Source organism: Rhea pennata, chromosome 1 (assembly GCF_028389875.1).
Source record: "Rhea pennata isolate bPtePen1 chromosome 1, bPtePen1.pri, whole genome shotgun sequence".
Lineage (NCBI taxonomy): Eukaryota > Metazoa > Chordata > Aves > Rheiformes > Rheidae > Rhea > Rhea pennata.
Window position 1 is genome coordinate 215,457,567 of NC_084663.1, and position 23,153 is coordinate 215,480,719.

The window sequence follows — 23,153 nt, forward strand, 5'->3', positions numbered from 1 at the left end:
CATGGAGAAGAACAGCAAAAACAAAGAGGTAAGAATACTGAGTGAGAAAAGCAGGGGAATCACAAACTGGTGGGTAAAATTCTCTTTCAAGTGACCCCTAGGCGAGCTAGGACTAAAGCCTTTTGACTTCACCCACATTATCCCAGTTTGCACCATAACACATGAGCTATCATCCACGTTCTGACCCCAGGGAGGGTTTTGTCAGGAACAGGTGACAGCATAAGTGTATTTGCCAAGCATTTCAGGGAGTCCCTGCCCTGAGCAGGGGCTCTGGCATTGCTCCTACCACTCGTCGATATTTGAAAGCCCCAGCAATTTCAGGGGGATCATTCTGTTGGTAAAAGTTACAGATGCTTAGTCATTTGCAGGGCTTTAGGGCATAAATTCTCAAAATCAGGGGGCTTATTAGCACAGCTCCAGCAGCCTTGACAGCAGCACCCTGATACAAACCTTGAGTCAAACTCACAGCTCTGCCAAAGGCAAGATATTTCCCTCTTGTCTTCACCCAGGAGCAGGTAGCTCATTTTTATTCATTTTTCCAAGACAAAGAACAAAGTGTTGGTGTGAAATCCTATCCAAGTGCTACAAATCCATTCCCATGTTATAGCTTCCCTCACCAATGTGCTGAGCACACAGCACAGCACGCAGGTTTTCTAAACCACAGCACAAGAAGGTCAACAGGGGAACAACCCCCGACTCATCCCTTTAATTTGGGATTAGGCTAGCAAGCAAGTGGTGCAACCAGCAGAATAAAAACCTGCCCACACTCATCTGACTGTGCCTGCCCTGCACTGACCTTAATAAAAAGAGAGAGTTTCCAATAAATTAAACAGATAAGATTCAGGAAATACGGAAGGAGCCAAAACGGGTTAACTTCAGAGGACCACTTTTCTTAAGTAATTACCAAAGCGCCAAGTATTTCCTTGAAAAATTCCTTAGTAGTGGCCTCTGCAGATTAAAGCCCAGCTGATTTCCTTCAGCATGAGAGCCTTCCTGAGGCCACTCATTCCTAAACAAGCCAGCTGAACCAGATTAAGTTCACCCTGCACAAATCAGCACCCTGCTGATTTGAATTGCTCAGACACTGGCTGCAAGGGGCACCAGCCATTTGCAGCGGGATGGGGGCAGCAGCCACGTTTGCTACCATCACCAGCTTTAAAAGAGGGGGATTTCAAAGGAAAATAAGGGCTGCCAGCACTGCTGGGGGTGTAATTTCTGCTATGATCTGAGAAAAAGTTGAGCAATAGCAACTGGCTGGCGTGTCCCAAGGTGCAAACCCCTCTGCTAGCTGGGGGGCTCTTCCCAGTCCCCTGGCTCTGCTTGGTGCTCGCCATCCTCCTTGCTGGTTGGCTTTGGGCTCCTGCAAGATTTCACCCTCACAGTAGCAAGTGTTTTCTTGCTGGAAAAGATCTTTCTTTTTGTTTCCTTTTATTGGGAAGAGATGGGCAGATCAAATTTAACCTGGCACCATGCCTAGGCAGCATCTCAAGGGCTTCTCTAGGAGCACAGGGAGGAACGTTGCTTTTCCTCACTCTTGTTGCAGCCTGAGCATTGCCAGGCAGCTGCGAGGTGTTCATGCAAGCAGAGAAATCACCCCCCCAACTCAAGGGTGGGAAATAGGGTGATGCATCGACTTACATTTGATGAACTCGGTTAGAGACATGTTTTGCATTTGTTCAGATCTTGACCGAAGCTGGCTGAACATGTCTTCGCTCTCCTTGCTGTGGCTCTTCTCCCTGCTTGCCACCTGGGGACAGACGAGAGAGGCTGTCACTCAACGGCCTGCCTGCCAGCGTTTCTCCTGAGCTGCCTTGCTTTTCCCACAGCTGCATCATCGAAAGAAAGAAAAATCTCCCTCCTGGCCTAGCCCGCTGCTAACGGGCAAGGACAGGCAGCAGCCGGTGTTTGCACGGAGCTGGAAACGCTTCCCAGGCTTGCCCATGCTGAAAGCACCGATCTCCGCCCCGGTGCCGTGTCTGGAGCTTGCCCCGATGTCTGTGCAGATGGGGAAGGAGCTGGCTCCCTCCTTTCCCCAAAGTTATGGCTCGCAATTCATAAAGACGAAGTCAAGCTGTTACCTAGGTGCAGCACGCTACATGCACAGCTTCTACTAATACGGAAATTCAGGAAACAGTATTTTCTGCATCAAAAAGGACAGGAGATGCTTTTCTTCCCTAGAGGGTCTGTTTGGTCCCTGTGAGCGGAGGGGGCAGGTAACCCCCTGGAAACCCCAGGAGCAACATGCTGAGACCTCAGGGCAGAATTCACCTCAAAGGAGGTTAAATGTGCCCCGGATTGGGGTGTAGGATGCATGTTTCCCCCGAGTCTTGGTGCATTGAGCAACAAGCTGCAATGCCTTTGCCCCTGTCACCAGGGATTCCTGCTCATGTTTGGCATTTTAGCCATGTCTCCCACACCCTGAATAACAGCAGTAGGGACGGGATAGGAGGTCCCATCCCTGGCTTTGCTGCATGGATGAGGCCAAGTCTTGCAGCTGCCCTTTCCTCCTCCTCCGTTCATGGGAACTCAGCTTTGCAGCCGGAGGTCACACAGCTCTGGCAGCCTCTGATTACTCCTCTAATTGAGTTGCAGTTGGTGCTAACGGCTCTGCACCTATGCTAATCAAGGAGTGTGCAGGACCCTGGTGTCACTCTTCCACCTCCAGCCAGATGCGCCCTGGGCATGATTTCAGCTCAAAAACCGAGAGGGGCTGATGGAAGAGGAGAGGCAGAGGATGGAGGGGGGAAGGCTCAGGCTGCCTGAGATCATCCCTGCTTCCATCAGGAGCTGGGATCCATGTGTCTCAGGCAAGCATCCAACCGCTCTGGTGTTTAGTTCTTGCATCAGCAAGAGGGAGGCCAAGTGAGAGGAGGGTTTCTTGGATGTTCATTGGATCTCCTGCCCTCCAGGCTTTTCAGGGAGTCACTAGATGGAGTGCCTGAATTAGATTAGATTTGCTACTATACATGTATAATAGCAGGAAGTGTCCAGATGGGAATGTGTTTCTTCATGGAAAACCGCAGCACGTGCTTAGCTAGTCAACCAGAGCCAGCAGACAGGTTTCTGACACGTTTACCCTCAGCTCAGCAACGGCACTGACGAGACTTCTGACACAAAGTTAATGTGAGTCAGACATATGAATGCATTCAATACAAATTAGATGTGCTTAATTCACAGAAAGAACTGGACAGCTTGTTGGCTAAAATCATCTCTTTTCCTTTAAAAACAAGACTCATTGAATAGTAGAGAGGTCAAACTGTCCTGCACTGCGGATGCCACATTCCCTTTTTAAAGAGCCTCGACAAAACAAAAGTGAAATTTGTGAAACTTCCTTCACAGTTTTGATTGGTAGAATTTAGAGATTAATACATTTTTCAAATGCAAAAATAAAATCCAACTTCCTCTCACTTTTCAATTAGGGCTACAGGGTCTCTGTCTCTTGCAGAAGCAGAACCAGCTTCTTGCAGAAACAGGCCCGAAAGCTGCACTATTTTCCAAAAATACATTCAAGCTGTTACCGCCTGTGGTTTTCTGAGACAGTTACTGTTGTTTTTATTTACGAGAGATAACAGTGTGCTGGGCATCGTCTGCACATCGAGGAAAGAACCCAAATCCCCGATCTTCAAAAATCCCCAATCCTGGATTTCTTTACGTGAGCTGCAATCCATTACTCCGAGTGGGCGATTTGGCAAGCCGGAGGTTGTTGCTGCAATGCTCCGGGCCGGCCTTTTGACGCTTCCCCGCCGTCTCCCACTGCATCTTGCCAAACCAACCCGAACAGGCAATTAATAATGGGGGAAACTTCTTGCAAAACTCCCTGCTCTTGGATTTTTCAGAATTAGTCCTTGCAACAGAGCGAGGCTGAGAACCTGGAGAGGACCAGGACTTGCTTTTGCAGGAAAAGCGAATGAAGGTGGCTTGCCAGCAAGTCTCACTTACACCTGCGCAGCGTTGCACCTGGGAGAAGGGCAGCCACAGGCTGCGGCAGGCTGGGTTTATTCAGATAAACCACACACACACAGAGAAAAGGATGAATAATCCTGCTAGTGGCAGAGAGGTTTTCCTTGCTTGATTTGGGGCTTCTGCAGCGTTTCCCTCTGGCTGAGCAGAACCTGGCCCTCTGGGCTTAGTGAAAAATAAGGTCAGGGATACTATTTTCATATTAAACAAACAAAATGTAAAACCTCACAGCTCCAAACCCCCAACAAGTCAGAATTAATTTCTTTTCCGGCAAGGTCATGCTCCCTGCAAACACCTCATTATGCTTCCTCCAGCAAACGTGGGTCCCACCAGGGACTCTGTTTCCTACCAAGTTAAAATAACCAGTTTTCAGGCACCTTGTCCACATGAAAGGCAATGATTATATTTAGCCATGGTTTGTGTCTGTCTGTAAAGCTCCCTGGGGAAAATCTGAACAGAGAGACTAACCCGTTCCAGTAACGCAGGCACTTACACGCTGTTGCCACCAACACACCCACATACTTGGTCACCAGGTGCTCCTCAAATATTGCTCTCTCTAGATCACCTTTGCCAGTGCTGTAAGAGCTGTACTGAAGAAGCCACAGAGCACCACAGGCTCGTGGAGGGCTGATGTCTCCACGTGGGAGGTGGGAAGCCAAGGAGCTGCTCCGGTTAGGAGAGCCCGAGGGAAAGGTTTCCTAACAGAGACTTAGATTTCCCATCCTGGCTCTTTAACCTTTCTCCATTCACTGATAACCTATATATGAGCAGAGTTCTATGAGACTTTTTTGGTCAGTTATTTTCATTTCAGCTTTTCACGTCCATTGGAAGCATCCCAGGTCACTGCTGAATACATGCAAGAGGATTTGTATCCGATGGACAGTCTGCCTTGAGACAGAAAATGGAGAAGTTTTTTCCACTTCCTTTCTCTAATGCAATTGCATAAAGACTCTGCCTGCCCTGAAGATCAGCCATATCCCTGCCCCAGCATACTCCCACCACGCTGGACTCAAAAAGTTCACTGGGACCTCTGGGAGCCAAGGGGCCACCTCCATGCACAGTTGTTAGCTACTCAGATTCTGAAAATACTCTCTGCAGGATCCCGCTGATGGCAGTGGGTGCTGGGTGGTGTCAGGGCAGAGCAGGAGGTTCTCACCGCTTTGCAAGTTTGGGCACGCTTGTGCAATCCTGTGACATGCCTGGGAGCAGCCTGCTCTGCTCTAACAGCACCAGCGTCCACAGAGCGTTGCAAGGGCAAGGCAGGAACACTGCTGCAGCGTTTCATGTGCCAGAGTTTCTCTTTGCTACTAACCTGCTGCTTCAAGAGGTGAAGGACAGGCATTGCCTAGATCTTGTCAAGTGATATCATCCCTAGCAGGAACAGGGCTGCTCAAACATTTGAGCTAGCAAGGGCATGAATAAACATTTTTCAAGGTTACTCCATATCTGCAGCCACTCTCCTGTTTCCATGAGCCAGGCGCTTTCGGGGGTGGAATGGGTCAATCTGCTCTGCAGACCTTTCTCTTAAGTTTTCTAGGACCCTGCCCCATGGCTCGAGGTGTTGCCTAGATGGTCAGGTTTTGCCCTGGCAGCTCAGATTAGGATGACTTCCTAACCCTCTGCTCTGCTGCATTGGTCTCCTCCGAGCTGAAGGCTGCAGGTCCAGCTTGGTGTCCCTCTTCTGACCCTGGGCATCTGCTCAGACTGCCCAGGCCAATTTAAAGGAAAATCTGGAGAGACTGGTAATGGCAGACACATCTGCCATGGGGCCGGAGCAGAAATCCCAGCAATTCACTCCTGCTTGGCCACCACAGAGACACCACACTGCAGTGCTGACTGATCACTCCTGCCCTGGGTTGGGTTGCATTTCACATTCTTCCAGCCCCCACTGTGAAATACCCGCAGAAATCCACGTTTCCCCCCTTAGCCGATAGCAAAGGATTTCAGGTACTGGCTTTTTCCATCCTGTCTCAGAGGAGATGAATCTGCCCCCTCTGTCTCCCCCATTAGTAACACTGAGGAATGAGCTCTTAGCTCCATCCATCTCCCGCAGGATGACGTGAGCTGTAAGTATTGAACATGAGGAACAGAGTCTGCCGCGAGGGCACCTATCTGAGCACAATGAAGCTGTCTGCAGAGCTGGGTGGTTTATAAACAAAAATGTACTGGATATGCCAAGCTAGATGGGGCTTGTTCTCTGGGGTATATTGCGTGGTCTTCAGCTGTAACGCTAGGCTGCTTTGCTGTGACACAGTGAAGTATCTTTTAAGAATAAGACATTAATTATATTCTTAGTTCCTTTCAATCCTGTTTTTGCACTTCTCTAAATCCAAGTACATGTCACATATGAAGCTTTGAGATGAAAACGGATCCTACACAAAAGGGGCGTCCCCCTGTTCATCTCCTCTGGTTTGCACTCACAGGCCTCCCAGAAGCTTTCTGCTCAAGCAAAGAGATACTAGGTGGGAGTGGGTGGAAAAATAGTCGGACTTTCAGCAGCATCCTCACCTTATGGTACTTTAAAGTCACAGTGGAACCACATTCTTATAATCTCAGTGTGTGCTTCAAACACAAAGCCTTAACACAACTTAACAGTGTGAAGGCCACAGCCATATGGTTAGTGCTTAATAGCAAACTTTAGTTTCATATCTGAATTTCAGCAGTTGGAAATGAGAGGAGAATGGCAAGTATGTCCCAGTCTCTCCACCCATAAGCATATGATGCAGCCACAGAATAAGTAAATGGGGTATGAGGAAATACCAAGGATGATGTTCCCAGGAGAGCTGGGGAAGTGCTGACCCCGCTGCAGAGCCTGTAGAGACCAGGCCCAGACTGGAGCATTGCGCGGCAGTGAATCACGTCAGGAAAACTGGATTCTGACCAGGACAGGTGAAGTGCAGGGCTTTGGGGATGGAGGACATCTCTGACAGTGGAGGACACATCGAGCTGCCTTGCTAGTCTCCCTAGCCCAGCAAAATGAAGGCTGGGAGGAGATTCAGTTACTTTTTATAACCATGCCAACATGGCAATGAGCGGGAAGAGGTTTAATTAGGATTGAGGACAGCATGAGAACAATAAACCAAAGGCATAAAATATAAATTGGAGGATCAGGCAAAGCTTTGTAAGGGGGTAAGTTTGGAGGCAAACACTAACGAGAGAGTGATAATCTGAAGAGGATTGCCTAACAGGGAGCCTGGAAAGGACCAGGACTTGTAGGCCTGCTTCCCATAAAAACCATCTGAGTTTTCTCATGAAGTGTCTGTTTACTTACCTTTCTCAAAGCTAAGAGGAAGTGTCATTCACCTCCCTTTTATAGCTTTGGGAAGATGGTTTCTACAGGACTTTGAAGAGTCACAAAATGAAACCTGAACCAGGAGATGATCAGGTGTGCAAGACAGGTCTTGAACATGAGACACAATGAACAAGGATAATTTTCCTGCTTTCACTTAAGGCACGAACTGAACTTTGGCTATTCAGCAACTGGGAAATGCTCAAACGCTGTAGTTCCCCACAATCCAGGACATAACCTTGTGCCAGATAAGACAAATGATCTGGGCTCCTGGGAGGCAGCATCAAACTGGCATTATTAGAAGAACCTGGTCCTGATTTTAAAGTTTGTCAAATAAAAGTCTTTTCCCTTCATTCCCCACCTGACATCATGACAATTTTATAGCTTTGTTGCGACTGTCCCTTGAATAGGATTTTTCTGAGCACTTCAGGGCTAGAAAGTTACTGACAAATTAGAGCAGCTGCGAAGCAATGAAAATGTTCAGGGTCTGATGTGACTGATTTACGAAAAAGGATTGAAAGAGCAAACTCCCATTATCATTAACACTGTTAACATTAAGTGCACCAGTCATCCCAGAAACTTCAAAGGAAGAAGCTATAAAATAAAGGTAAAGTTGAAATGTGGTTGTAGAGTAACCTAGATCTGTCTTGGCTGGTTGGAGGAGGCAAATAAATCTCCAAAAAGACAGAGCGATGCATTACTATACAAAGTCTGTTGGATAACACTAAGGATGCTTCTTGGTCTGGAGAAACCACCAAGGGCTGAAATGAGTTATACAGACCGAGCCAGGAGAAAGGAAGCAAAATATGAAGGAAGGATGAAAATCAGAGAAAAGAAACAGTGCTTCTGGCAGTAGGAAGAACTAAGCCATGAGCTGACCTCTGCTACTTTGATGGCATTTGGTAGACCCTGCAATGGAGAAACACATCTACTGCTTTGTGTGGACACATTATTCCCAGGTAGTCTCATGACTTGCTGACACATATGTAGTCCCAGAGGTTTGCAAACAGCAAATGGCATGAGGACTGACTGTCCTGGGATGCCTGAAATTCCTTTTTGGCCTCCGAGAAATGAAGGCTAAGAAATGAGGCCTTCAGCCGGTGCTGCAGAAACATCTGGGCTTTTTCCGTGGCTACAGAATGCCTGTGGTTTTCCCATGCATTATCATGGCTGGAGCACCTCAGTGTAGTGGTTATGGGTCAAGATATTGTGCCAGGGCTTTATAATCAGGGAGAAAAGCCCAATTCCTGCCTCAGAGTGCTTGTAGCTTGCAGTTGCTCTGCTGCTAGCTTTCACTGTGATTGTTTTATTCCCATTTTGGAGAGACAGATGGCCCAAAACTGAAGGCAGCAGGCGAAATGCCAACCATCTTTAACACAACAGCTGTATTTACACAGGGTTGACCCAAAGGTTAACACAAAGTCTGATCTTCCTGACTGCTTCCATAAAGCCCTATGCTGGCCCTAGGCCTCCTAAGTTATATGGTAAACAACAGGTAATCCCATCACTGCTCTTGTCCTCACTGTTGCCAGTGCAGCATGTCTGGGACAGAGCTTTGTGCTGCAGAACTCTGATACGGAGCTGCTGCAGGGATCTGCACTTCTTTGCTGCAGTGCCACTTCACCCCCTTTTTTCCCCTGCTACATCCCAAATTAGAGGCAAGCATAGGAAAAAACAGCACGTTTCCTCCATGCAGTGGAAAGAAACTTGGAAGTAATCCTAATGCCACAAAAGTCCTGCGTGAGCCTTTGCGAGGCGGCTGGGTCCAACGCTAACAAGGAAGGGCAGCCGCTAGCACTGTGGCAGCGGAAGGCGAGCTTGAGGTCAGCCCTTCACAAGTGCAGACTCACCCCGAATTGCTTCAGAAGAAAAAGCAAACAAAGTGAAAGCTCTGCTCTGGCTCAGGGTCAGCTGGCCTCCAAAGACCTTGTCCAGACGGTTCCCCTCTGCCTCCAGCATCAGGATTGGCATGTTCCAGAGCGAGAGGTCAGGACCAGCTTCTGCCAGCATAGGATATGGCACTGAACTTTGTGCCTGGATATCCACATTTCCTTCCCGCGTGGCATTTCTTTCAACTCTAAATATCCTTTCTGCAGGGTTTGGCAATAAACCCTTGGCTAATGCTCCTTTGGAGGGGAACCGTTTCTCCAGCAAGCTCAACGGCCAGTGCAGTGATTTAGTGGCCTTAGAAACAAGGCTGCATCCAGTTCAGTGGAGAGGAAAAGCAACTGCCCTTCGTGACAGAAAAGTGATCAGGTTTATATCCTTAGCTCAACACTAATTTGCTGCAAGAGCGAGCAAGCAAAAATGACTTTTTTTCCATAACACCTACAGAAAATGACCTGCTCTAATGCAGATTTCCTACAGAGCTTTGAGTACCCCCACAGAAGCCAGTGGTTTTACCCAGAACAGATTCTGGTAGAGTTCCTAAAAAGGCTTTCCCCCCCCCCCCCCTCCTTTTTTTTTAGCAGGGTCTTTCCCTGCTGCTGGTGGTGCTGATATCCCAGTGAGATGGGCACCACCAGCAGCAGGGCTCAGATGGCCCTGGCATCTCCAGTCCTGCAAGGGGTAGGCAGAATTTTGCCATCCATTTAATTATTTTTTAATTATTATTTGTTTACCATAACAGTTTCCCAAGAGCTTTTTGGAGCAGATACTACAGTGGGGAGAAATCAAAGTAAAATCTGGGCTGCAAAGAAATAAATGAGTGCTCAGCTGTCTGAGAGCATTCCTTACAAATATCAGCCAGTAGAGGAGAAAGAACTCCTCCTGTTGTTTCTTCAAATCAATGTCCAACTCTTCCTTTACATGCCACATAACTCTCAGACTGATCTGAGTGAGGAACTTGCAGAAGTACAATTGTTTCAGTTAGAGGCATATTATTTTCTCTCAAAAGCCGTTAACAAAATTGATATTCGCAGCAGTCCTAATAAAGAACCTTTATCCTAAGATGTAGCGTGTTACCCTTACACACTGAGCAGATTCTGCTAATATAGATCATTCAGCCATGAACCAAGCTTTACAAGTATAAATCAGGCCCATTGTGTTCACTATCCCCCTCATCGTGTAAAGTGCTGAGGAGTTTCTGCTCCACTACCTTGCAGAACTGCAGCACTTTGGGGACTCTAGCAGTGAATGTAGTACATCATTATAACTCCCCAGAAGCTTACAATAGGTAACATTTTTCAGAGCAGGTGTACCCTAAATCACAGTAAGATTAGCTCATCCTTTAGGGAAGTCAGGTACTGGCAGAAGAAGTGAAGAACTATTCTCCACCAGACTGCACATGTACTTGTTCAGACAAGAAAGTTTTGATGCTGTCCCAAGGTAAACTATATGTGAAAGGCAATTACACAGGCTGGAATATGGCCAAGACATCCAGATGAATGCAAATTCACCTACTAAGCGCGTCCCAGGAGCTTTGATAACTAAGAGCATTCAGAGCCATAGTATCATGCCTTCTCTGAAAGAACAATTCGTTTTAAATTATTCCGCATGACACGCTGCTTGCCAGAGACCAGGACGTGCAGCCAGCAAAGTGCTTGGGAAGCTTGCAGACTGTTTTGGATGTTGGCACAAACTCTAATGCATTTATGAGGGCTTTGGAGAAGTCAAAACCCTGGTAGTAAACAAAAGCAAAGCTTCCCCCAGCCCGTGGACTCCAACAAGGGACGGACACTAGCTTCCTCCAAGCAAACAACAGTCAGATGTCAGTTTGGCTTGCAGCAACAGCTTTTAGCTGCTAAAGACTTTTCTTTGCCAGACAGCTCTGATCACTTTACAGAGCCGGGAGAAGTATTTTGATGCCCCTTTGACAGATGGGGAATCTTTCAGGGAGATGATTGCCTCCAAATTGCACCCTAAGGGATATCAGGCATGGTTGGGGGATAAGGGTTTGGAGGTTCTCCAAAGTCCTCTTGGCCAGCAAACAGGTCGTAGATAAGTCACTGAGAGGAGGTGATGATGAAAGCTGGACACTGGTAGTACCTAACCCCCAAGCTCCACAGAAAGTGAACAGTTAAAGGGGGCTATTGGTGGGAACGAGAAAGACCCACCAGTCTGAGCATTTCAAACACTGCCAAGATAAAACTCTCATCACCTATTTCTAATGGAAAGGCTCCTCAAGTGTTATTCACATTTCCTAAGAACCCAAATAAATTTTCTTGTCAGGCACATGTGGCCTTTCTGAGAGGAAAGCAAGTGCCATCTGCATAGCAACTCCCACCAAGTCCCAAACAAGACCAGGCAGAAGAAGTAAGACTACAGCTGCTGGAGTGAAAGCAAGAGATCACTTCTCTAGATGAAACAGGAGGATGGCTACAAGAAGGCACGGCTTCAACCCACATGGGGTTTGCCCAGTTCTGTATACTGCTAGGAAGAGGGCCTTAAGTCATGTAGGCAGGGTTATCAACACACACACAAAGCTGCTTTGGAGTGCCACCAAGGAATTACAATACCCACTAAACTAAACTGTTTGTACTACTCTGGATTTCACTAGCAAAACTGGGCTCTGTTTAGCATAGAGGATCTGAGAAGGAAGATCATAGAATCGTAAAATCATAGAATCAGTAAAGTTGGAAGGGACCCCTGGAGATCATCTAGGCCAACCTCCCTGCTCAAGCAGGGTCACCTACAGCATGTTAGACTGGGTTGCATCCAGGCGGGCCTTGAAGATCTCCAGACAAGGAGACCCCACAACTTCCCCAGGCAACCAGGTCCAGTGCTCTGTCACTCTCACAGTGAAGAAATTTCCCCTCACATTCAGGCGGAACAAGATCTTCTGGTGCTGGAGATGAGATTGAACCACAGAACACTTCGGGAGGTATATATAAACTGCACAATCTGAGACCACTGCCACGGTCATGTTTCCCACGGATGCAATAGAAAAGGTTGGTCGTGAGGAAGGAACAGCCTATTTGTGTGCAATGCAAAAAAAGCACTTGTGTTTTATGCTTTAATTTCATGCTCACAGGGCTCTGTAAAGCCCCATGAAGTGCAAGAGCTTGAACTGAGTTCAGCAACTGCAAGGAACTGTTGCAGTCATGGTTTAAACTACAGGAGCAATCTGCAGCACATCTTGCTTTCTCCCATCCTACCTCTTTTGGCATTTCCCGTGGGAAGAAGAAATAAGGCACTGCAGACACGGCCACAAGACTGGCTGCAACCAAATAACCAAGCCACCAGGCACCAACCCATCGTGGGTCTTTGTTCGTGAGCTGGATTTCCTCTGCAACACAAAGAGGTAAAACAGCATTTAAGCAAAGGTGATCAGAGGGAGCCGATTGCGCCTTTGCTGCCCTCCCATGTGCCAAGCAAGGGGACAGTGCTGGGTGGCACCAGTAAGCTGGAGACTTTGGTGTTCCCAACCAGGGGACCATCAAGTTGGAGGTGGTCTGAGCAGCATTTGCACTTGGTTCATCCCATGGTGCTCAATCTCATTTCATTTTTCATTAATGGGACAGGGACATCCTAGCACTGCAAAGGCAAAGGAAGGTGCTCCCATCACCACATGTTCACAGAAGGGGTATCCACATCATGAAAAAGCTCAGAAAATGCTCACCAAGGGTCAAGATGTCTGTCAATACACATGGAAAAATCCTTTCTGAAGATCAAAATGTAGGTAAGAATTAACTCTAGTCCCTAACATTAGGCACCCCAGAGCCCTGGTTTGATTTTTAGAGTCTGGTTATCCGCATAGAAACCCATTGGCCATGTCAGGATTTGGAGCTCTGCCCACCACCCTCATCCATCATTAGCTAGTGCTGACTTTGCAGCTCCACCAACACAAGATAGTTTTTAAAAAAGGATTATATTCCTTTCACTGACTTTAATTTTTATCTCTTTTTCCTGATCACCTTCCTTCTGTCAGCCCAATATCCTTTCCCATCACGGAGCACCCTGCCAAAGATAGCATGTTCTTTGGGGAAGGTACTTGGCATAAATAAAACATGATATGCAGAAGCCAGAATGCAAATTCACAACCGAAAGAAGAAATGTTTCTACAGAGCATGAGATTCCTGAGGTTCGGTAGCATCCATGAGCAAGCTGAGGGAACGAGTCCTTCCGGAAACCTCTTTCTTAACCATGAGGCTTAACACAAGTGAGCTGTAGTGAAGGGGAGGGAGTGCAGTTAAAACTGCTCTCCGTTCACTGTAGTGCAGTACGGCAGGTAGTGCAGCACCTACTCTCCCGTCTCTGGAAGTAACAAATGACGACGGATTGGAGGAATTTGATAATTGCTCTGCATGATGCATTTAGTAAATTGGAATTTAAAACCCTTCCTGAATAAACAGTGGGAATCTTCTTTCCAGGAAAACAGGAGGTTAAATTGGATTTACCAGTAGGCAGCCACAGCTCACTAGTTTTCCCCAGTAATCAGTTAGTGTGAAGATAGCTTTAAAACAGGATATTCTCCAGTTTTGGCTACCCAAACTCATTTCTTATTTGCCTTTAGTCTGCTGGAGAGGCCTTAGAAGATTTAAGCATCAGGGTGTGCAGACATACTGCAGATCCTAATCCCATTTTTTACCTCCTTCAGAGGCAGACAAGCTAAGCACCATGCAATTGGGGGACCCTCTGGGGCTGGCAGCAGAAGTGGTGGTGTTTGTTCTGAGAAGACATTGACAAACCACGGCCAGCGCTCATCTCCGAGAGTGTGGGGCTTGGACGGGAAGTGTGTGTATGTATGTGCAACCAGAAAGATATCCAGAGTGTTTTTAGCAAAGACAATAAATAGAGGCTTTGGGGTAACGTGTTGTTTCACTGCAGAGAACGAAGACCAGAGTAATAAACCAGCCATCTGGGACTGCCCATGGGAGGACCTGCTGCAGTGCTTAGAAGACAAGATCTGCTCACAGCATTTTCATAGAGGTTTTGCTCAATGTCTTTGGCCAATGTTTCTTTCACCATGCAAAGGGGCCATCTGGCTCCTTGGCCCACAGCTGCGGTATTTCCCTGAGGTGAGCCTGCAGCACTAGAAAGCATTTGTGAGTTGGTATATAACAGTAAGCATTTTAATTCTGAACTGATATTTCAAGCAGAAAAAATTCCATCTGATTTTAAGATCAGAGGAACTGGGCCTGAGAAAAATGATCATGGTCAAATAGAGCTATCAACCCTTCCCTTCAGAAAGGGCTCATTGAATTATATCCTTGGGAATTCCTAGGAAAAGGATCTGGTTAAAGCAGTCAAGATATGTATGAATGTGAACAAGGTAAGGTCCCATGGCTTTATTATGCGCACCATAATAAATTGCACACAATTTCTTCACATAGAAATTGTATGCAAACTTGCAAACTTGAATAAGCTTAGAAATATACAACTCCTGTTCACCTTTACTAATTGCTCGACTTTGTCAAATCTTGGCCTGCTCTTCCAGCTTGGGAAAATCCTCAGGTTTAGTTTTTGCCTCCTTTTCTAACACTTAGTGAGAGGTTTCCCACAGCCAGTGGTGCCTGTTTGGCCATGCTCCTAGAGAAGAAGACAGCCTCCTTCTTCCAGCCATTCCTGCTGCATCCTCCTTCCCTTTGCACAAGAAAGGCTTCCTGCCTTATGGTGCTGCTGTCTGGGATGTGAGGGCACCAAACACAGGTCACACCAGCCCAAACAAAGGGTTGCAGGCTGCAAGTTTCAAAGACACTGCAACTCAGGAGTGCTTCAATGTGTAAATAAGACCTTCAGCAAAGTGGAGCCTCTGGGGAAATGGATTTGGCAGAGGCACATGGTGGACTGCCACTGATCAGTGCTGGGGACACATAGCGTGTAGGGGCAAGGCCACCAGACTCTGCCCAGGCTACAGCAACTTTGGGAGTTCCTGCATGTGTGTGTTGTCTCCAACAACTTCTGTTTAAGTTTAACATGGCAAAGGGGGTGACAAGTTAATGACAACACCACCAGTGTAACCAAAAGCTGTTCTGTTCTGCTCCTGGGGCTTCAAGCAGGCTCCCTCACCTCTGTGCCAGTGCTCTGCTTTGGGGCAGAGATTCTTAGCCTCTGCATCATGGGACAGTCATGCATGCAAGCCCTCTGACCCCTCCTGATCTTGTTCATTCCAGCACATAGTCTATGCCATCAGGTCACTGCTCCCCTCCTTTCTGCATTGTGCACACAAATCCACCACACCACCACACATCCACCTGCCCATGAAATGCCTGTGGTGCACAACGGCCTGTATCACTCCCAAACGGCACTGCACCCAGGGCATCGCAAGAACCCCACTAGCTAAACAACCCCAAATGCCAGGATGGAGCTTGAGCAAAGGGCAGGACACAGGTCCCAGGCTCCTTGTAAGGAAGCAGACTTTGTTAAAGGATTTATGAGAGATCGTAACTTAGGGCATTTTTTCCTTTGCCTAGACCAGATGTGCTTAGTACAGGAGCAGTTAATCGCCAGTGGGCTTCAACTGTCTGTACTCAAGACACTTCACTAAGGCTCACTCACCTGTGTGGAGGATTAATGCTGCTATAAACTTGGAGGCTGCCTGCTAAGAGGAAGCAGTGGGAAGATTAAGATCTGTTCCTCTGTTGTAAATACCGTAAACATATAAAGTGATAAAGGCCAGATGAAAAAATGCCTAGTGAAGTCAATGAGCAGGAATGAGCCAGAAGCCCCAAGAAGGGGCCAAAGGTATTGCCTTTATAGCATCAAACACCCAATAGTCATCCAGTTCCAATATTCATGCTGTCTGGTCACCACCCAAAGGAGCTTGTCCGATCTTCTTTTCCTTGAATGGGGATGTGCTGAGCTGCATAACGTGTGTCTACCACTGATAATAACCTGGAAACCCTTTTTACTTTCCAGGCCAGGATTCGAGAACAGCCAAAAAAAGAGATGGCCCCCCGAGAAGCTCTTTCCCCTTTCCAGGTGGGGGAAGTCCCATTGGTGTCCGGGAGAGGGTGCTGGGAGAGTTGTGACAGCTCAGCTGGGCTGGGCAGCCCTTCTTGGGGCTTGTCCTTCCCTGCCTCTTGGCTCAGGGTCCCCCAGGTGTGCATCCCTGCTCAGCTTCTCCATGGTGCCCCTGCCCAGCAGGTCTCTGGCAAGCTGACAAGCAGGGCCATATCTGTCACTAGCAGTTTTCATCATCCCTCCCACATCAGTTACACGTTTGGCCTCTGCCAACACGCTGCTGCAGCTGTAGGGGCAGAGATCATCCATCTGCTCAGGGACTTCTACAAGTGCTTGGACAGCACAACTCAGCTACAGACATTTGGAAAGCTATTAAGGGAAATCCCCTTCATGTTCTTCTCTTGCCTTGTCCTACATTTCTCTTCTACCTGTTTTTACCTTCCTCTCATCCTACCCCTCCTCTGCTTCTTCACCTCTCTTGGAGTCCTGTTATCTATTCTTTGTTCCTTCTCTCTTACTTCTCATTCATCTCTCTCTTTCATCTCTGAGTTTTGCTTGTCCTCCCCATCCCCCTCTTCCCCTGAGATGGCTGGCAGTGAAATGCTCTGCCTAGTGTTTCTGGTATATGGCAGAAAAGTTTTAGAGGAATGAACATTAAGTCTGCTCCAAAAGACACAGTCCTTGTAAACACGATGCAGATGAGCATCCCTTCGAGACCTGGCAGCAGCCCAGGTGTGAGAGACCCAAGTCTGAAGGAGGAAAAAGTGATGATGGAAATATGGGATTCTAGAAACCACTAGGCTAGGTTTAACCCTGTGGACTTGTCTATGTGACATTAAATCAGATGGGAGGCTGTGGGCTCTGTAAATGGGAATTCCTACACCCATGGGTGCACACACGCTCCTGTCCCTCTCCCAAGCTCACCCCAGCACTTCCATCCCCACATGCCCACAGCCAACAATGGCAATGTTGGAGCATGGAGGATGGGTCCCTGAGGATGCACCAACTCACCTCCGCTGACTTTGTCAATGTCGACGTAAAAACGCAGCATGGCAGAACCCAGCATGAAGGCCACACCAGGCCCAATGACAGTCAGAGAGAACAAGATCCCTGTGGAGGAAAGAGAGCAAAGTAGGGCTCAGCCATAAGCAGAGGGACCCCGGGGAACAAGAGATGCATCAAGGCAGGATGAGCCAGAATGGGCTGGACCAGGATCTGTCCACACTGCATCCTGCCACCAACTCTAGCTTTCTCCCTTACAGTTTGCTCCTCTAAAACGGCCACTCTTTTCCCTGCTTTTGTTATTGCTCTCTCATTTCTTTCCTCTCAAAGGTTGACCACCCATGCTTTCCAGGCTCTCTTCAAAGGAAACCTTTTGCAGAACTCAGATCTTGCTTTGGACTCATACAAAAGCTGGAATAGCCCTGTGACCAAGATGTGCCCCTTAGTATAAGAAAATCAGCAAATGCAAAGTTAGTCAAGGAATTGCTGACATAATCTAGACTGACATTTGTACTGTGCTTTCTGATTTAATCAGTTCTTTATATAACACAGTTTACTGCCACTCATTTACCTTTTATCAGCAAACACTGCTATATGAATTACTGATAAAAAGATCAAACACATGTAAGATCAAACTCCTATCTTACAGGCGATTTTTTAAAATGTGTTCCATGAGGTTGGAGCACCCACTGGAGAAAAGTCAATGCAGACAAAATAAAAGTACTTGCAGTTTCTTGACAGCTGATGTGATCCTCACTCCCTAGTGTACTCAACAGACTGTCACAGGTAACAGCTACAAAGAGTGAGAAGGACTTGCAAGGCCCATGTTCTCCATCCCACCACCCTGTGACATCCTTCAAGCCAAGCTGTTCTCCAGCACCTCCTCCACTGAAGGATACTTGCCTGCCTCCCAGGCAATTGCCTCTGGTGTTTAAGCTCCCTATAATTCTTTCCCACAGCTAAACAAAATCTTTTTTTTTTTGCAGCTTAAGTCCATAGCTGCCTCCTGTGAACATGAAGATGAGATTATTCTGTTTCTGCCTGTTGAAGCTTTTTTTGTAGGAGGAGATGGTTATCATGTCCCTCTCAGGCTTTTCACTGTCAGGCTGAAAATAACAGTATTTCCAGCCTCTCTCCTAAATCATGCTTTCCAGATCTCCTCGTTTCTTTATGGTCTGTCTCCAGTTTGTCCAAGCTTGAAGCAGACACACTGTTTTCCCAAATAGTTCATGACAGAGCAGAAAGGTTAAGGCAAGCTCCTCTGCTCTCATTCATGCAGACTAGTATGACGTCTGCCTTTTTTGTAGACAGCTAATTCTGGAGTCTCCTCTTTTCCATAACAGGGCTCATTCCCCATCTTACCTAAATAGAGGGGAGAGTTCCTTTCACTGGCAAAGTCATCAATATAGGAGATCCCAAAGGGCTGGATGGGGACACCGCCGATGCCTCGCAGCGCCTGGGCCACAAACATGACAAGGAGGACCTCGTGGTTCTCCTTCACAGTGTGGGGGGTGCAGCTGGCATCACTGAAGTTCCCGTTGGCTCCCTGGCCATCAGGCTGGCAGAGGTCGGTAGCGTTGCTGAAAATGCCTGTGGAGACAGGGGGAGCAGGTTCAAGGGGGGCAGCCAAAGGGCAAAGCTTGGTATCAAGAAAGAACGAGCTACCTAACGTCTGCTCTTCCTGGAGATAACAGCAAGCCCTTAGGTATGCATGCAACAGATGTCATGCCAAGATCACTTCCATGACCTTTGATGGATCTTGCAATGAATCCGAGTGAGTAAAAATTGCAGATTTCATAAACAGTGACTCAGGAAATGAAAACTTATTTTACTCAAAAATGGATTTCACAGATGCCTAAGTGAAAATGCTGATCAGGGATCATGTAGCAGCATCCTGATCACCCCTTAAAATACCAGGGGCTGGTTATAACCAGGTTTTCATGATTATGTCTCAAGTCATGCAACTCCAAGTACTGGACACATGGCCACCTGCAACAGCTGCTCTGAAACACCTGGTTAATTGGTTTCCAAATTGTCATTAGCACCTGACCCCAGTCTGCATCTACGAATTATTCACCTATTAAATATTTATTTGGTGGTTGGAGCTGAGCAAATCAGGTGCACTCTCTCTGTTGAGGTGGAGAAAAGCCTTTTACTGGAGGCTTCTAATGGATTTGTTGGAGGTTCATGGCAGGAGTGGGAAGGTAAGAAAGATTTTCTCTCTTTCCTTCTTATATCTTCACCTTCTTTCAGGAAAAGATCCTGTGCCTAAAACTCCTCCCTGGCTTGGTTCTCCATGAGTGATTTTGACCTGCAAGTTTGTCACAAAAGGTTGATTTTCTGGTGGGGTCTAAAACCTCAAAGCATCCCCTCAAAGATAGCACAGTAAAACAAAGAAACACAGGTGAAATACCCCAAAAGCAGGAGGGTTTAGTTGTGACACCACTGCTCTCCCACTGCAGATAACTGCATTTCAGCTCCCTCTGCTATCTTCCCGGGTCAAGTCAGGGCTCCCTCCTGCATCCTTTCTGTTATTTTCCTGCAAAGGGCTTTGTGTGACAGGGTTCACCAGGCCTTCCCTTATCTAAGTTATAAAACTGAGAACGAGAGTAGTTCACGTGAGTGCAGACAAGCTGGCTCCCCTCGTGGAAAATCAGATCCTGATGGCTGGGAAGAGACCTTCATATTGTCTGCAGTTTATCTGCTGCATACACATGTGGAAGACAAGGGTAATCAGGAGCACAGCCTACATTTTACCAGTCTTAATGTCCTTTTCTCTGGTTCAAGCCCATAAGCTATTTTTACTTCTGCACAGCCAGCTGTTGCTTCTCAGAGCTGAGACAATTTCACTGTCAGAAAGTTAAAATTCAGTATTCAATTCCTTGAGGTCAAACCTGCAGCTTGCAGCTCCTAAGGCCATGAGAAAAAGTTTTTTTTTTTTTCCTTTATCTTTCCTAAAAGGCATAAAATATGCACGCAGAGTACCTACTGGCAATAGACTGGTCATATTCATAGGGTCCTGTTATGAAGTGAGGGAGAGACATCAGAAATCCAGCCAAGGAGACAAGAATTGCACCACAACCAATGAAACGAGGCCTGTGCACTCGGCTCCCGAAGAAACTTATGAGGACGATCAGCAGCGTGTTTCCAACCTGCAGCAGGACACAGACCAAGAGGCCTCGTAAATGCCAGGCAAGGGAACGACAGGAGCATTGGAAAAGCTTTTGCCTGGTAGACTAAGAGAAGAAAGGAGATGTCACCTCATTGAAGGAAGTAAGTAACCCTGATGTCTGGCTGGACAGGCCATATCGTCTCTCGATGGTTGAGATGGTGCTCTTCAGATAGCCGGAGATCAAGAGCTGGGAGAGTTGCAGGAGCCCATGGCAAAAAACAAAGAACTGCCAACACAAAAAAGATAGTCCAGCATTGTAACTGCAAGCTGCAACATAACAACGAACTCTTTTCCATTAAAAACAAATACTTTTCATATACAAAGGTTGGGGTTTTGAATGTAAATAGTCACCTTTGAAAAATTACCCTACTCCTGTTGTTGATTGTGTTCTGAAATTAGGTCAAGGCCAATAAACATTTCTCTGCCAAAAATGTCAACAGGGTTATTATTTGCAAGGAGAGTAGTTTCTTCAGTAGAAAATAGCTTTGGACAAATCATTTCACTTGGGCTGATCATAGTTTGTGTTGGCCTTGACCCTGAGATCCAGCAGCAGAGGAAGATGGTTGCACAACCTTCCTGCTCCAGCTGAGCCCAAGCTGGGCAGTTATCCCCAATGCTGGCATGAGCTCTTCTATGATGGGAAGAAGTCTTACCACCAAATTCAGCACAAGCAGTATCTTTAGAGCAGGACAGAGAAGATAATTCAGTTCTTCTGCTTCCTTTTTTTTTCCCCCCTGGTTCAAAGCTCTGGATGAAAAGGATGTTTCTCCTTTTGGAAAATGTGATGATTCTTCTCCAATTCCTGAAAGAAACCTTGTCAAAGATGTTTAGCTCCCAGAAAATCCTCTGACTTCATCTCCTCCAGAGTTTGGGACCTAGTAGTGCACAGCAACCTGAAAGAACGCCTAGTTCAAGCTGCCCAGCAAACTGCCCCAGGACAGCCTCTGGGTGGATGGAGAGCACTTCCCCTTCATCTAGAGCTCTGTAAAATGCTCAGCAAATGAAGACAGATGACAACTAAGACCCTTCCCTGTTGTCACATGGCTTCACATAGATATCTTTCCCCTGACCGCAAATGAGTTAAAATGAACTAAACAACCCAAACCATCACATGCCCTACTGAGATAGACCACTCCATCTCATTGCAAGAGAGACTGAATATCCCTGTGTTCCTGCAGAGATGCTGCTCTCAGCCTTGGGCACTGCAGAAAGCCACAGGGCGCTGCTTCTGGGAGATGTTTTCCAAGCCACTGGCCAGAGCTGGGTATTGCTGTGGCTCTCTGCACTTCACAGCCGGCTCCCATCAGGCAACAACCTCATGCCAAGGAGCCACTCACCCCAGGCTTGGTTTTAGCTATGTCTCATTCTGTTCCTGAGATGAAGTGGGGCCGCTGCCAGATTGGAGTGCTCTGTAAGCAGAGGGAATATTTACACTGTGAGAAAGGAAAAAGGGTATTTTTGAGCCCAGCTGACTCCTGAGAACTGGAATACCAGGGTACGGGTACCACTGCCTGCAGTGACTTGTGTCTTCGAGAGGCAAAGCAGAGATGTGAGCCAGGCCTTCCAGGCTCATGCCACTATTGAGGTGTCCATCTTGTTTGGACGTAGAAATATCCCCCAGCCAAGGGAAAGCTTTTCCTGAGGTAGCTTCACCTAAACTTCTACATTCCTGCAAGACATGCCAGGCACTGTTTTCTGCATACACGAATTCAGATGAAAACATTGAAACCAGCTTAATTTTTTTTCCTGGCGCCTATAGCATACAGCCAAATAGAAATCCAAATCCAGCATTTTCATGGCATGTTCGTTTGCATCAGCAACTGCCTGCTCAACAGCCCCTCAGCTCTCCCTCACACCCTCTTCAATGCAGGAGGCCAAAATAGCTTGGGAGGCTGGAATGGCAAAGATGGGCAAACTGAAGCACAGAACAGGGAAACGACCCTGCAAAGGATTCACGGTTGCTTGGTGACAGACCTGGGTAAGGACTCCAGTTCTTCCTACTCCAGGGGCTGTATGCAGGCCCCCAGACCACAGCACAGCTGGTTGTTTACCAGAAAAAAGAAAGACCAGACTCCTTGACTTGAGCCCTGCTGGAGAGACGTACGTCCCTGTTTGTCTTGACTGCACGACATGGTGCCACGTTCTGTCCTGCACCAGCGACAACTTGTTTACATTCCTGTATTTGATCAGGCCATCTGGCACTTTGACTTGTATGGTCTGGAAAGACATTCTTCACTCTTGCAGTGGGACATCAGTGTTTATACCTAGATGACCCTTGCAACAGAGGAAGAGATTTCCCCGAGAACCGGCCGCTGCAGTGCTTATGACTCAGCTGTGTTTGAGAACTACATAGCTTAAATGTCTAAAGCATCTCTGGGCAAGAAGTCATTTTCCCTCATGGCAGAGTGCTACAGAAGAGAGGCTGCATCTTGGTAACTGATGTGAATCTGGTTCTCAGAAGAATTAGTGGCACACGGCAGGGCTTCAGATACGGGTAAATCAGGGCGATGATGCGTCTGGCTCCCAGCATGCTGCCTTCCTCTCCTTATTGCATTAGTCCTTCTGCGGCAGGAGATCACAAAGCTTCAGAGAGCAACGTCCGCTAGGAATGAGACAGCATCACTAAAACCAAATTACTTCTGGCTCTCTCCCTCCCTAGGCCATCCCTTTGCACCTTCTCAGAGCACAGAAAGCAAATCTTGCCTGCTTTGCTAGCCTAATGACAGGCTTGGAAGGGAGTAGAGGCAGCAGAAAAGCTGGTTCATGTCTCCTACATCCAAATTTGTGGCTGCAAGACTAGTTTTGGTTTAGTCTGAAAGGCTAAGTCTATGCTTGTGCACGCAATGTGCCCAAGGCTGCTCTCTGGTACCAAAGCTGGTGGGAACA

General features: G+C 47.2%; 1 protein-coding gene across 1 annotated transcript in view; it reads right to left on the reverse strand.

The window, feature by feature from the left end:
• Positions 1-23,153, reverse strand: part of SLCO2B1 (solute carrier organic anion transporter family member 2B1) — a 62,100-nt gene that overhangs the window by 18,649 nt on the left and 20,298 nt on the right. Inside the window, exons 3-8 of the mRNA XM_062567489.1 lie at positions 20,356-20,493; positions 20,085-20,247; positions 18,458-18,685; positions 17,105-17,203; positions 12,346-12,476; positions 1,639-1,747 (exon numbers count right to left, since the gene is read on the reverse strand). Coding sequence (XP_062423473.1) covers positions 1,639-1,747; positions 12,346-12,476; positions 17,105-17,203; positions 18,458-18,685; positions 20,085-20,247; positions 20,356-20,493 — 868 coding nt within the window. The remainder of the gene's footprint in view (positions 1-1,638; positions 1,748-12,345; positions 12,477-17,104; positions 17,204-18,457; positions 18,686-20,084; positions 20,248-20,355; positions 20,494-23,153) is intronic.